We start from the raw sequence: 14,879 nt of genomic DNA, 5'->3' as shown, positions 1-14,879 counted from the left end.
GGTGGAGTTCATTTTACGTAGGTTTTCTTTTTTGTGTAAATAGTGTGTTTGAGAAGGTTTTTGGCCTTTTGGTTGGTCAAAAGTGTCAAATGTTGTCAAAAGCCTTAGTGGGTGTCAAATAGGTCTTAGGAATGTTTGAAATGTAACATGTGTTGACTGGACATAGGTCTCTTAAGTTGGAGAGATCAAAAGGGGAAAAATCACAAACTTACAAAAAGTTGTCATGACAACTTTTATCCAAAATTTAGTTAGCATTGAAGCTAGGGCTTTCCCAGTGCCATGGAAGGACTTGACATGGGGGAAGGATATATAAACTCCCTCTTTCACATTTACCAAGGTTGGTGTACTTAGTTTTTTGAAGCAATAATTGAAACACAAGATTTTGGACTGCACTTTACATTATTTTCTGGTCAAATTTTGCATTTCTTGAAGGTTTAATGGATTGAATCCATGAATCAAATGATGGATTGAAGTTTGGTAGTGTTTTTTAGAGTATTAATTTCACTTTAAATATTTTTACATAGAATTTACTACTGTTTTGGTGTTTTGTTTCACAAGTAGCCAGTTTTGGCTTGTAAAAAGCAATTTTCTTGTAAATATGGTTGCCCCATGAGTCCCACACATGCTGCCATCATGACTAGTTGGGACATGGTTGGAAACCTCTTATACATTGTAAATATGTAGGTTCAAGTTTTGGAGAAGTGTTTGGATATGACTGTCATCTCATTCTAGGCGAGTCCAGGAGAAACCCGGCTAGAGAAAAAGAGGTGAAAAAGTGGTGAAAAATTGGTGAAGAGTGCAGGGGTGAGTGTAAGATCACCATTTATGAGTTTGGAGGGGTCCATGGGGTTGGGGAAGACTTTTATGCACAAGGAGGAGCCTTTAAAAATCCATTTGATAGAAAAACCCCAACTTGGTTACTCACTGCTAGTTAAAGGCCTTAAAAACCCTTCAAACCCTCATTTTGGGGTCCACACCTTTTACGGTCAGACCAGGGCCTAATAACTTAGAAATCATTTAGAAATGGGTGTATCATTGAGGAAAAGATAAAATTGTTTGGGGGTTATTTGAGTCATTTTCCTTCAAGCCCTAGAAAACCAATCTTGGAGGCCTAATTAGGCCTAATTCCTTGTAGGCCTTTTCCAGGCAAGATTGTGAAATCAGTAAGAAACCTAAAAGTTGCAACCCATTAATGGAGTACATATGCACAAAAAACATGTTAGAAGACCTCACTACACCTCTACAACATCTCACAACAATTGGAGGTTGCTTTGACAAGTTGAGGCCAAGAGGCCAGAATTGATCATCTAAGAAGCACAGTAAATTGATAGGGATCCTAACAAGAGCACCTGAAGAAAACACCTTAGTAAGATAAAGAATAAATCCATAGAAGAGATGTAGAAGGACTTGGAGGTCTAGAGTGCAACTAGGCCTGGTGAGTTGGTGGAATTGAGCAACACCAACTAGGTGGAGTGTTGAGCAGGCTAGGTGAACCCCATCACTTAGGCCTAGAATTTTCATTGTCTCTATAAAATTCAAATTTTTAATCATTTGAACAATTAATTGACATCTTCATGTTTGATTTAATTTTTCAAAATAGTTTTTCCATATTCTTTTAACCATTCTCCTATAAGTTCTCTCATTCATTTTATTGGGCATTGGCTTCAATACATTCTCATCAATGTCAATTAGATAATTTGGTTTCCTACGAATGATTCTAGGAGGTGTTAACATTGGTACATTGTGTGGAGGTGCATGTTCATCATTTAATTGATTATTCAATGATGTCTCTTCTTCAATTGCATTAGGTTCATATGGTAAATCAATTGTCTCTTCAATTGCAATAGGTGCATTATGTTCATTTGGTAAATCGAATTGAGATGTTGAGGATGACATACCTTCTTGTCCCATTTTTCTTATGTCATGTAATTTCCTCACATGCTACCTTTGTCTTTCATTTTCACCCTCTCATTTTTCCATTGTTCCTCGCTTGTTCTTTCCCATGGTTGATATCGGTTGTCCTCAATAGAATCATATTACATATATAAATATAGACAAAAGTAATTTTTTGAATTAGAAATATTAAACAATCACAATAATATTCACAAAACTAATAAGAACAACAATTCAATCATTTGAAATCATGCAAAAAAATTTTTTACTTACTTCTATGTATAAAATAGTGACAAAAGTGCAGACAGAGTTGTAATGGGGCCTTCAATGACCTCAAAAAATTCTTTTGAGGTCATTGAGGCTCTTGGGAAACTAAAACTATGTCTAAGTACTGTGTATGTGGTCTATTACTAACTATGTACATGTTGTTAGTCCCTAAAATGTTTGCAAGCCCAACGGTATATTTTTGGCACCCTGTATGCACTTAGAACTCATAAATACCACATACACGCTCCTAGGCCTTAAAAATATTATGGCAGGGTAGCGAACTAATAGGCTTAGTACCTTGTATGTGGTATTTGTACAAAAAAAAATATCAAGTAAAAGGGAGGGAGGGTGAGGAAGAGGGAGCAAGATAGGGGGAAGCGAGAGAGAGAGAGAGAGAGAGAGAGAGAGAGAGAGAGAGAGAGAGAGAGAGAGAGAGAGAGAGAGAGAGAGAGAGAGAGATCAATTAAATTGTATTTTGTCAAATCAATCTTACTACATAAGCTAATAAGATATTTAAATGCAATGGAATTGATTTCCTTGGTATGGCTATAAATTACTACCCAGACCATGAGTTTGGAAACTATTTCGTATTCTAAGAATTGAAGGGAAGAAAATTAGGAAGAAAAAATGTGCATTACCAAAGATTGCCCAAAGCCCACCATAGGAGGAGTGTGGTGGAGGGATGATGCACAATGGGTTTTGTACACTGAGTCAAATGTTGTCTATCAAAGAAAGCATAGCCTCTTGAGCTCAAATTGTGGACCTTGGGATTATGGTCTATTTTTCATCCAAATAGTGACCACTGCATGGCAGACCTAATTTAAATACAAGAATATAAAGTAAGGGAGATAAAGGGGGTAGGGAGAGAGAAAGAGTGGGAAGGGAGAGAAGAAGAGAGAGAGGGATGGGGTATGGAGGAAGGGAGAGAGAGAGAGAGAGAGAGAGAGAGGCACCATGTACTCGCTTGAGAGGGGGAGAGAGGGAGACAATACACATACATACAAACATATGTGTGTATGTATATACTTAATATATTATATATTATATATTATTAAATATATTATTTAAAATAAATTATATATTATTATATACATATATATTATATATTATATGTATATACACATATTATATATAGAATATTATATTATATATATTATACAAACTCCCAAATTTTAAACAAAAGAAATGTGTGTGGACTATTTTAGCTTTATTACACGTTGCTTATAGTAAAGACAACACGTACACGCTTCTTATACCATAGGTACCCCGTACCCGCTTTTGACTCTTTAGGCTTGGAAATAGGTCTAGATGACAAAGATACGGGTTGGAAATTTGAGTTCCCTCCATTTTCCTCCTTTTTGACGTGTTTTATTTTATCAACTTGGTTTCTCGACTTTGTCAGCATCAGGGTTACACTTCATCAAGTAGATATTTCTAAAATTGCCACCATATTTTCATCCATCTTCTGAGCTTTCTAACCATATAACCTTTTTTAAATTTAAACAACAATAACATATTATTATTGAATTTCTTATATCAGTGTGTTCATATTTCTCACAGACATACGTGTACCATTTTTTTAATAACTTTTGATATACTTATCCAAATTTTTAAAAAATTATATATTATTGTAGTGCACTTGATTCTTTATAATTAAAAATAAATAAAAAATTTTATAGTCAATTTTTTAGTGCAAGTTATGCTTCGTGCATGAACAGGTACCCAATTTTCAGGATGTGCTTGATTGGAAAAATCATTTAAAAAAAATACTCAACAAAAAATTACAAAAATACACAACTTCTAGTGCTCACTTTTATGCCAAAGGATTTGTCAAATACTAAATCTAACTATGACTTTTTTGATGTGCACGTCAAACACTATGTTATGTTTTTCAAAACAAATCAGGGATTGTTTTTTGTGGGTGAAGGATTTGACCCCCTTAATCTTATCCAATTTTGAAAAAGTTAAGTAGTTTGGAAACTAGATTCAGAGTACTACGATATCTGTTCTTTGAATAACTTCATATCTTAAGTGGATGACTTTCAAAGTTTTCCTCCAAGTTCAGGTTCACCTGATTTCAGAAAAAAAAGTGTTCACTTATACCTCCCTTTTTTACCATCATCTTTGTGCACTTACCCTAAACTCTTGTAGAAATAAAATAAAGTGAAGCTTGAAACAATGGAATGAGGCCCCAAAATTTGCAACAATTGGATAAATCAAATTTCAAGGGTGTATAACACTTTGAGCATTAAAATTTCAAAAAAAGAAAAAGGGCTCAATGAAGAGTTCTAATTAAAATTTAGTACTAGTAGAAGTTGAGATATTTTGTGCAATGGGATTTACACTTTCAAAACATGCGAGGACAACCCTGAGAAAAATTCACAGTTTGACATTTATTAGGAGAGAAAAAATAGAGGGTGATAGGTTGTGGGTGAGAAGTGAGCAAAAAATATATATCATATTTCAAGGTATAAAAAAGGGAGAAATCTCTATAAGCAAGAGGATTGAAGGTATAATATGTTTCAATTTTTTGCTAATATCATCCTTAATATTTGTTCAAACTCTATCATATAGAATAAAAAATATCATTTTGAATAAATGAATCCACTTAGGAATATGTGAAATATCTGGTATATGTGTGTTGATTGAGCTAACAATCATGGATTAGAAAAATCAATCATAAGTAACTTGAAACCAATAACCAATGACTAGTATTATTTAAAATTGAAAATTTATAGATATTGCATCTATGATATGTCTAATGTTCATCAAGAACAATTAGCAACACAATTCCTACATCAATACATATCTATAAATGGTCAATTATAGTTTTTGTATTTATAGTTGGTTTGTTCACAAGTAAGGAGATCTGATGATTTTGAATTGTTGTTAACAAGTGTATCTATTTTGTTCCTATAATATTTCAATATAAAAATATTTGGAGAATACTAATATAGACCCTTGTAGAATTGTGTCAAAGGTTCATTAAATAAATGCTAATGTTTCAAAAATTTGAGCATTTAGATCCGACTACATATTTACAAATCATAAAGAACTATTAAACTCTATGAATTTATAGGAAAATATTCTAAATATTATGTCACAAATGATTTCTTTTTCATTGGGTTGATTATTTTATCACAAAAAGTCAATTTTCTTTAATATTTTATGAAAAAAAAAGTTCAATACAACACCTAGATATGTTATCTAACCATTGAATTTGTTCTGAGTTTTTCACAAACAAAACATGTTTTCTCTCATAATATCATGATCACCAAGTAAGTCATTTTTATGTAATACAAATCTATATTTGTTTAAAGAACATTTATTAAACTATTTGTAAGATAATGAAGCAAGACTATAGTGTGTCTCCTACTATGTCAAAGTCTAGAACTACACTCTTTTAAAAGAAAACTTTTAGTAACACTTTAAGATTTCAATTTTGTATTTTATTTAACAAATAATAGGACCCAATGATTTCAAAATTGGAGATAGTATCGTAAATGATAACAAGATAGTAAACTCTCTAAAGACCAAACAATTTCTTTTCCTTTGAATGGACCTACCATTCGCTAACAATTTGTGGATAAATTATTTGTAATGAAATTTACACCATTGTTAGTTATTATTGGTGTGAATAAGGTGTTATACCTAATGATTTCATCACCTATGTCATAATCACACGTTACTTAAGTTTACGTAGGGATGACATATGATTCTTCCCACTTTAAGTGGATAGTTATAACTTCTCCATTTTTTGTTGATAAGTTATCACTTTATGGCTCATATCATAAGATTAAGACACTTGTCATAATATTAATGTATCATACGCCTCATCTTGGCCTATGTAACCATGAGTATCTCACACATTATATTTACATTATTAATAGAAATACAGTTTGTTCTTGTCATATTGATCTTCTCATTCTATTGTGCTTTCCACTAGACCTTCAGATCTTGGGTGGCTATCTTTGTAACCAAATATTACATTTTTTTACCTATGTCTTTTTGGAAACTCTTATTAATATGATTCAATAATTGAGATATTTTTTTTATCTAAATAGCTCCAACATTTTTAAATCATGTATTTTTATTTAAATTAAATATCATTGAATTGAAACCAAACAAAACATCCATGATCAATTGTAAAAATATTAAATTTTTCATATATACTATTAACCAAGATTTTTTTGGAATTAGTTTGCAACTATTAGGTCCCAAAATAACACTCATAAATCTTGGATATTTTTTCTATCTTCAAGGCTTGATTTTTTTCATGGAGAATGGAAAATCAAGTCTATCAATAGACATGGGATGGTTAAATTCTAACTTTAGGAGTGGGTAAACTCTCTTGCTCTTTAGACTCCACTTAAAGCTAGGAGGGTGTATTAAGAGTTAATGTTCACTTGATTTTTTGTTTTTAAGATTTATTAATATTACAATATCCCAATAAGGTAATGTATATTATTAGTACATATACAAAAAATTGTAAATATATGAGTTATTAAAAAAAATCATATTATTGAAGAGTGGTTCCTATAATGTAGAAGACTAAACTCCTTGGTAAATGTGTAATATGTGTTGAATGGAGATGAAATAAAATAGTAATAAATTAATAGTATTAATTTATAATATCATTGTTCTAAATTTAGAAAAACCAAACATGATATTGGAGCAAAGTTGTGAGGCAGGTTTGTGAGCTTATCTCCCACCTGATTAGAGTAGAGGAAATAGTAGCTATACCTTTACCTATACATTTGACCCCACTTTTTATCACTAGTTTAAGTGTAATTGACTACAATGGGCATATATATAGTTGACCATGCAACTTATACTTGTACCTACAGATACCAATAGTTCTATTCCAATAAGATCATTTAATTTATCATCTTTTACACAATGACAAGGTGCAAGCATGCATATTCAAGTTTCTTGATGATATTAAATTTTGGTTCATTTAAAATATTTTTATATTATATAATAGTGAATCCTAAACAACACATTAATCATAATTTAAACATATAGTGAACAAAAATGGAAACATTATTAGATTTAAATTTTTGCCTGAAACCAATAAAGATCTATTGCCAATTCATTGGACATCAAATTTATAATAACAAAGAGGAAAATGAGAATTGGACATAGCATTAATGGAACTACGTTTGCAATTAGAAACTAAATATTATCTTTTGATAAGCATGCTTAATAATCCATTATCAAAACTAAAACAACCCATAAGAATTAATATTTTGGTTATTACAAACATATGTAATATATTTAGTCTTTACAAACATACACCAAAACTTAACTTTATTCATGCCAATGAATTTTGCAAAGGAAAATATCTGACTATGATTAGACTACTTCCTTGAATCATTTTAAATAATTATTGAGACATTGATTACATAATATATGTTCAATATTAGACATTCTTATGCTATTTCATAGCTTAGTTTTCCATTTATTACTACAACATTTAATGTTGAAATCATACAGAGACCTACAATAAAATAAGAGCCTGAGTTGGTTGTGTAAGCAACCCTTGAATGCTAAACTCCCTAGTAGTATATAGGTCCATTATTTTGGTACTCAAATAACATAAGAAAGTGTTGACATGATGAAAATGGTGACAACATGTTTAATCAATCATCCCTACACATAATTATTGATGAATCAAAATTCACGAAAGATATCACATAAAAACCACTAGAAATTATATTAAAACGGTACAAGAAACAAGGAAAAGCATGTGATAGATTTGCAAAATCACATTACATCAATTTCATCTCATGATCTATAGTAATATGATCTATATGAGTCTTTAAAATCCTTTTAAGATTTTCACCTAATGATGACACACAAACAATGGCTCACGAAACCCTAGTTACAACAATAAATTAGGGCATCAACTATGTCATTATTTTTATCATTAACTGCACACCCTTTCGAAAGATAAAAAGATTTATGGATGTTTATTAGACTTTTCATAGTTGTAACGGCTTATCAGTTGCATTAATGGATTTCCAAACCATCAATGCAAGAGGTCGGAGTTGATGTGAAAAAACGTGATTTTTAAGAATTTTGAAGTTAAGGGTTATAGATGCTTCATGTCAAGCTTTGAGATCAATCATGGCAATGATATCATACCACTAGGGAATGGAAGAGGAGGGAAGTTTGAATGTCGATGTCTAGTGAGGAACTCTAATGGAAAATGTTGAGGTTCGAGGTTACTGCATGACGAATACAAAGTAATGAGAGCCAAAGGTTTGAGTCCATTTTTTTTCTATGTAATAGAATAGTTAAATTGTGGAATTTTGAAAGTAATGAAAATAGATGTGAAAACAAAACAATGTCTTAATATATTGTACTCAATGCAACCTGACTACTACTTGATGGATCATGATTTTCTTTAATTCAAATTGAATTTAAAGTTGAAAACGAGGAGCGTGAATTAATAAAACCATGTGAACTAGTATAATCATCAATCAAGCGTCTAAGAACGCCATGTGAAGTAGTACAATTAAGTTACAGCTTTACTAAGTCCGCATGAAAATGCCTGGGACGATATGCATGAATGACACATGAATGAGAAATTGAAACCTTCAAATACCAATTCTTTGAACTTTCGTAGAAGCAACCGTAGGTCTGCGAGAATGAGGTTAAATTTGAAGGTCCTGCAGGGACGCACTCGACAAACAATAATGAAGTGACTAGATAAGTACATTATGAAAGCAAAAGTTAGGCAGTCTTTTATGAAAGTGCAAGGAGTTTAGCAGTTTTCTATAAATGTAGACTTATTATTATTCCTCGCATATTATCTCATCACACATTATCATTCACGCATCTACCACATATCTACCATATCAAAATGATCGTCCCACCGAGAGTGACCCAATTCAGCTATTTGGAAAGGCAGCCAGACATCCTTCCTCTGGTTTCTTGTCAATGAAAACACATCGGACGCATATTTCTTGGCATCCCCTGTACTTTGTATGCCTCCCCTATATCCTTACAAGTATTCTATTATTCTTGCTAGGTTCTTTTTTAAGGCTTCCATTGAAATCAAAAAATATCATTATGTGATAGCTGGCAAAAACTATTACATCGATGCAATATAACATAATCTATAAGTGTCTTTGAAATCTATTAAGATTGGCAACTAATGTGGTGGTATTTCCCTGGCTTGCCCACAGTCACATAACGCCCTTCGTTGAGCATAGCAAAAACTATTACATCGATGCAATATTATAATCTAGAGAAACATAATCTATAAGTGTCTTGGAAATCCATTAATATTGGCACCTACTGTGGTGTTTCCGTGGCTTGCCCATGGTCACATAATGCCCTTCGTTGAGCTTAGAAAAAACTATTACATCAGTGCAATATTAAAATCTAGAGCAACATAATCTATAAGTATCTTTGAAATCCATTCAGACTGGCACTTAGTGTGGTGGTGTTTTTGTAGCTTGCCTACGGTCACATAATGCCCTTCGTTGAGCTTGGCAAAAACTATTACATTAATGCAATATTATAATCTAGAGCAACATAATCTATAAGTGTCTTCGAAATCCATTAATGTGGGTAATGGGGAACTAGAGTGGAGAATGTTGAGTTTTGAGGTTAGCTCATGACAAGTATTACGATAAGGAGAGTGAAAGGTTTGACTCATAATAGTTTTTTTGATAGAATAGGGGAAGAGCACCAATTACCACCTGTGTTCCAATTCACATTCACTCCTTTATCACTCAATCCTGCAATTGATAACTTCATAGAAACAAAAAACATGATAACTAAATGCTCAATAATAAATTTCACATGTATGAATAGCCACCCACTTTACCCCTAGTAGTTAAAATATTTGGACTTTAATTGGAGGATTTGTGCAACTTAATTCATAATCATAGCACATGACTATTGGGGGTTTTTTGCAGAAGTGTTGACAATTTTTGAGGTGTTTGTAGTCTAGGATTATTGGGACATCTTTAAGTAGGTATCAAAGTGACACTTTGAAATGACCAATTTTTTACCCTTGTGGGCATAATGGATCTTACAGTGTGCATTGTTACTACCTAGAAGCCAAACAATAGCTATAAGTAATTGAGTTGCATATGGAGATAATGAAAAGAAGATGAATATGAAATAAAATAAAAATTCTTAATATATTATACTTAATGCATTAACACAACTTTTCCATCTTTTAATGATCTATTCCTTTTTAGAATTTAAAGTTGATGAACCTAAAATTGACAAAGCCATGTGAACCGGTACAATTAAATGTCTAAGGATGCCATGTGAACTAGTACAAATAACTTTAAACTTTATTACGTCCTTAGAAATGCATCAGATGATAGGTAGTGAATGACACATATGAATGACAAATTGTAACATTGATGCATTGAATTTCATACAAGCAACCGTATGATTGTGAGAATGAGGTTTGATTTGAAAGTCCTATAGGGAAGCAACATGAAGGGACTAGGTAAGTTGCTTATTAAAATACAATAATTTTCAAATGGCTATTCAGCTCGTAGAATGGCTATGTTTTGACATTTATTAATTTAATTTCAAATATAAAAAAGAACAACCTTTTTAATTGTTTATTTAATTAATAAATGTCAAATCACAACCATTTTGTTGGCAAGATATACATTGTTGAAAGTGTAACAATCTTTTACAATTATACTCTTGTTATTATTCATCCCCTATTATTTATCCCACTAAGAGTTCCTAGCTTCAACTATTTGTAAGGGTAGCCATACACCATTCTGTTGATTTCTTATTGATAAAAAAAAGCACATTAGATGCATGTTTCTTGATATCCCCATTCCCTTTTAGACATCCCAAGCAATTATATTTAGAATTTACGGTCTTTTTGTGGATTTCAATTTAAAATTACAAATATTATTATGGATTTTATTTAGGATTGTTTTTATGCTAACATATGTTTTCATCACGTGGTTAATAAATATTTGTATCTCTCGTGATTCTAGTGGTTTATGTTTATTCTGAATCCACAATCAAGGCTTAACATTTTGTGTTCAATGGATTATTAAGTGCTTTAACGTGATGACATATATCAAATCTTCATATTGCATTATATTCTTCTCGAGTGTCATTAAGGTATTTAACTTGGAAAGCACTTGGAATCTATACTCTCCTCATTATGAAGGAACCCATTTACATATTACAAAACACATCTAGAAGGGTTGGGAGTTCATCAAGTCTTGGATTTTAGGAGTTGACAATATTTTTTTATAATGATTTTTCTATTAATGAGTAATATATTTGATAGTTATAAGTTTTTTAATGCACAAACTAACCTTTATCTAAAGCCCCCTAGGTTTGGGTTCATTCTTTGGATTTTTGTAAAAGAGGATTCAATTTGTTGTAAAATATTTTCGAAAGTCAGTAAGAATTTTCTATCATGACTTGAGCCAAATCTCAAATTATATCTCTTCCATTAGAATCATGAGATATGCACTAGATACTTATTGACACCATTCCTCCACATATGGTTCACAAAATTTGGATTAGAGCTTTCAAGTTCTAGTGGAAGGATTATAAATGATATCTTGATAGACAATTTCACAATAAGACCCCACAAAAGATATTTGTTTCTTACACCTCATCTTGCATGGTGGCTTAGTTATGTTACTTTTTGCACATCCATTCTTTGAGAACTTGTTATTCAATAGATATCAAATTATATGGTCTTTTATTCTTAAACCAAGCTTACTCATTTTGCTTGATGTATTATTTGTCAAGGCCTTCCACTTGGATTCTAATAGTCTCATTTAATTTCATTTATTTAAGGGTAACTTGATATAGCTAAAGTGTAAAATACAAAGATAAAATAACCATCAACATAATATTTACGATTTATACCCATTTATAGAAACTTAAATGTAAAACACAAAATCAAAATTAACCATCAACATAATATACACGATTTTACCCATTTTTAGAAACTGCTTTAAATTGATTCAATTTGTTAGAATTTAAAGTTGATGGTGGGGACCAAAAGTAGACAGTACATCACTATAATGATTGTTCCCTTACATTATATGAATGGTTGTAATTTGTTTGTATACGAGAGCAAAACCTCTGATGTGTTTTCGAAACGTTTTGGAAGGACAGCTATACCCTATTCGGAAGGGCAGCTAGACATCATTCCTAGGTCAGTCGCGTGCAAAACGTTTAGCAGTCGTGGAAAATCGTCTATATAAACGCATCGGAAGCTTAAAGTAGTGTGTACTTGTTCTTTGTTAGCTGAAACTTGAGCTGCTTCTTTATTAGCTGAAACTTCAGCTGCTTCTTCTTTGTTAGCTGAAACTTGAGCTTGTTGTTTGTTAGCATCAACAATGGTGGAAGAAAAGCAGAGAGAGCTTCGTGTGGTGGTGTTTCCGTGGCTTGCCCACGGTCACATAACGCCCTTCGTTGAGCTTGGCAAAAGGCTGACGAGTCATGGTCTTAAAGTTTTCATTGTCTCTACTCCAATGAATATTAAGTTACGAATTACACCGCAAGTGTGGGATTCACCGGGGATAGATCTGATCGAGTTGCCGATGCCCTCCGTGGAGGGGCTGCCAACAGGCGTAGAGTGCTCCGCCGAACTTGTTAAGAGACCAGAAGGGAAAGTAAAACTACCTTTACTCACAGTCGCAATGGACCTTTTGGAGAAGCCCTTCGAAGCGCTGTTGCAAAAGCTATCACCAGATTTTGTTATCTTCGATGTGATGCAGTATTGGGTTCCTCGTGTGGCTGCCAAGCAGCCAAATCCCATTGCCCCCATATTATTCGTCCCACCGGGAGTCACCAGTTTCTGCTATATTGAAGGGGAGCTAATTATGGCATCAGGAAACCCAATCCCCGAGAATATGACTGCATCGCCGAATGGTTTCCCTTCATCCAATATTCATTTCACGTTGTTCGATGCGCGGAAGGCCATGGAGCTGCTATATTGCAAGCATCCAGGTGGCCTTAGCGTTGCCGAGCGTTCCAGCATTTGCTTGCGGGAGAGTTGGGCAGTGGTGTGCAATACGTGTTTGGAGTTGGAAGGAGTGTACATCGAGTATTTGCAAAGCCTGGTGAAGCGGCCAGTGTACCCTGTTGGAATACTCATGCGTAAACTCCCGCCACTCCCCGTTGATGACATTTGCTTGCAGTGGCTCGACAAGCAGCCCGCTGCTTCGGTGGTGGTCTTGTCTTTTGGTAGCGAGTACAATCTCACCAACGAACAGTTCACTCCAATTGCAATGGGTCTGCAAGAGAGCAACGTGTCATTTCTCTGGTTTCTGCCTGCCGGAAATGACTTGGTGCAAGGTTTTCAAGATCAGATCGGGGTATGCTAGGCGCCATCTCTTCACTTGGTCCTTTTGGAATCTTTAGGACAATAAAATAGATCAATATGATGAATCTTAGCTATTTTTTTATATTCAAAACACAGTACTTATTTTTATTCAAAAAAAATTAACAATAATGTGTTGTATTTGAAAACCAATTCTAACTCTTTAAATGATTTTGTAGGATAAGGGATTACTGATGACAAAGTGGGCTCCACAGTTAAACATTTTGAATCATGCTTCTACAGGGGCCTTTTTAACTCATTGTGGATGGAATTCCATGACAGAAGGCTTAAGGTTTGGGTTGCCCCTCATAACTCTTCCAATGCAATTTGAGCAAGGGTTAAATGCAAAGCTTGCATGAGAGCTTAAGGTGGGAATAGAAGTGAGAAGAAATCAAAACGATGGATCTTTTACTAAGGATGATATTAGTGAAGCAATTAGAGCCATAATGATAGAAGAAGGAGGAGCACAAATCAAATCTAATGCGAAAAAGATGAGTGATATGTTCACTAGCAATAATTTTCAAGTTAATGAAAGAGACATGAAGAACTTTGTCTCCATACTTCAAACTTTTAATAAATAACTAAGTTGATAGGCTTGGCATTGTTTCTATTCTCATAATGATGAGAAGATTATTGAGTGAACGATGCTGGCTTTTTAAGTCCTTATGATTTAAAAACCTTAGTATATGTTAGATTGTGTTTATTTACATTGTAAGACATAAATTAAGTTTCTTTAGTTAATATATTGAATTGTGTTACTGTTTAGTAAGCGGTTTATATAGTTTGGTATGCAATCATGTATTTATACATGAAAATTTGTAATAAGGCTTACATAAGCTACCGTATTTTGCAATGTATTTCATCCCATGGATTTCATATATAGAATACATTACTCTTTTCAATTGCTCATAGTTTATAGATAGAATTAACATGATTTTTCCTTCCATATGTATGTTTAGCTGAATATAATCATGTACTTGTAAATTTATTCAAGTAAAGTTTTCTTTAAAATTGTTTGATGCTTGAATCTAAACATACTTTAGCTGGTGTTAGTTAACACATCCTTATAAATGGTGGTAATGGGTGGTGATAGAAAGCTTAGAGGATTTCACTAACTCAATTACATTTCTAAAACCTATGTTAAGGATTCTTCTAATAAAGATGCTACTAAAATAATTTAAAATTCTTGTCTAGGACTTTCTACACCTTGTGGTATAATCCTTTTCTTTTGGAAGATTTTATCTTTAACACTAGAAATTTCACTACCGAATCTAAATTTTCATGACTAGAATTTATTTTCATTATATTTCATTTGTCTTTCCTCAATGTATTACATCTTTTTATATGGGTTGAAAATTTAATTCCATGGCTT

At 32.8% G+C, this 14,879-nt stretch overlaps 1 protein-coding gene across 1 annotated transcript; it reads left to right on the top strand.

Annotated features, from left to right (window-relative positions):
• Positions 1-12,521: 12,521 nt before the first annotated feature.
• On the top strand, positions 12,522-14,272 carry LOC131034403 (cyanidin-3-O-glucoside 2-O-glucuronosyltransferase-like). The gene is made up of 2 exons (XM_059218837.1): positions 12,522-13,502; positions 13,687-14,272. Exons 1-2 carry the CDS (start codon positions 12,522-12,524, stop codon positions 13,864-13,866), a joined length of 1,161 nt encoding a protein of 386 aa, XP_059074820.1. The 3' UTR covers positions 13,867-14,272.
• The last annotated feature ends 607 nt before the right edge of the window (positions 14,273-14,879 follow it).

The sequence above is a fragment of the Cryptomeria japonica genome, chromosome 4 (genome assembly GCF_030272615.1).
Source record: "Cryptomeria japonica chromosome 4, Sugi_1.0, whole genome shotgun sequence".
Lineage (NCBI taxonomy): Eukaryota > Viridiplantae > Streptophyta > Pinopsida > Cupressales > Cupressaceae > Cryptomeria > Cryptomeria japonica.
This window is presented reverse-complemented; position numbering and strand designations above follow the sequence as displayed.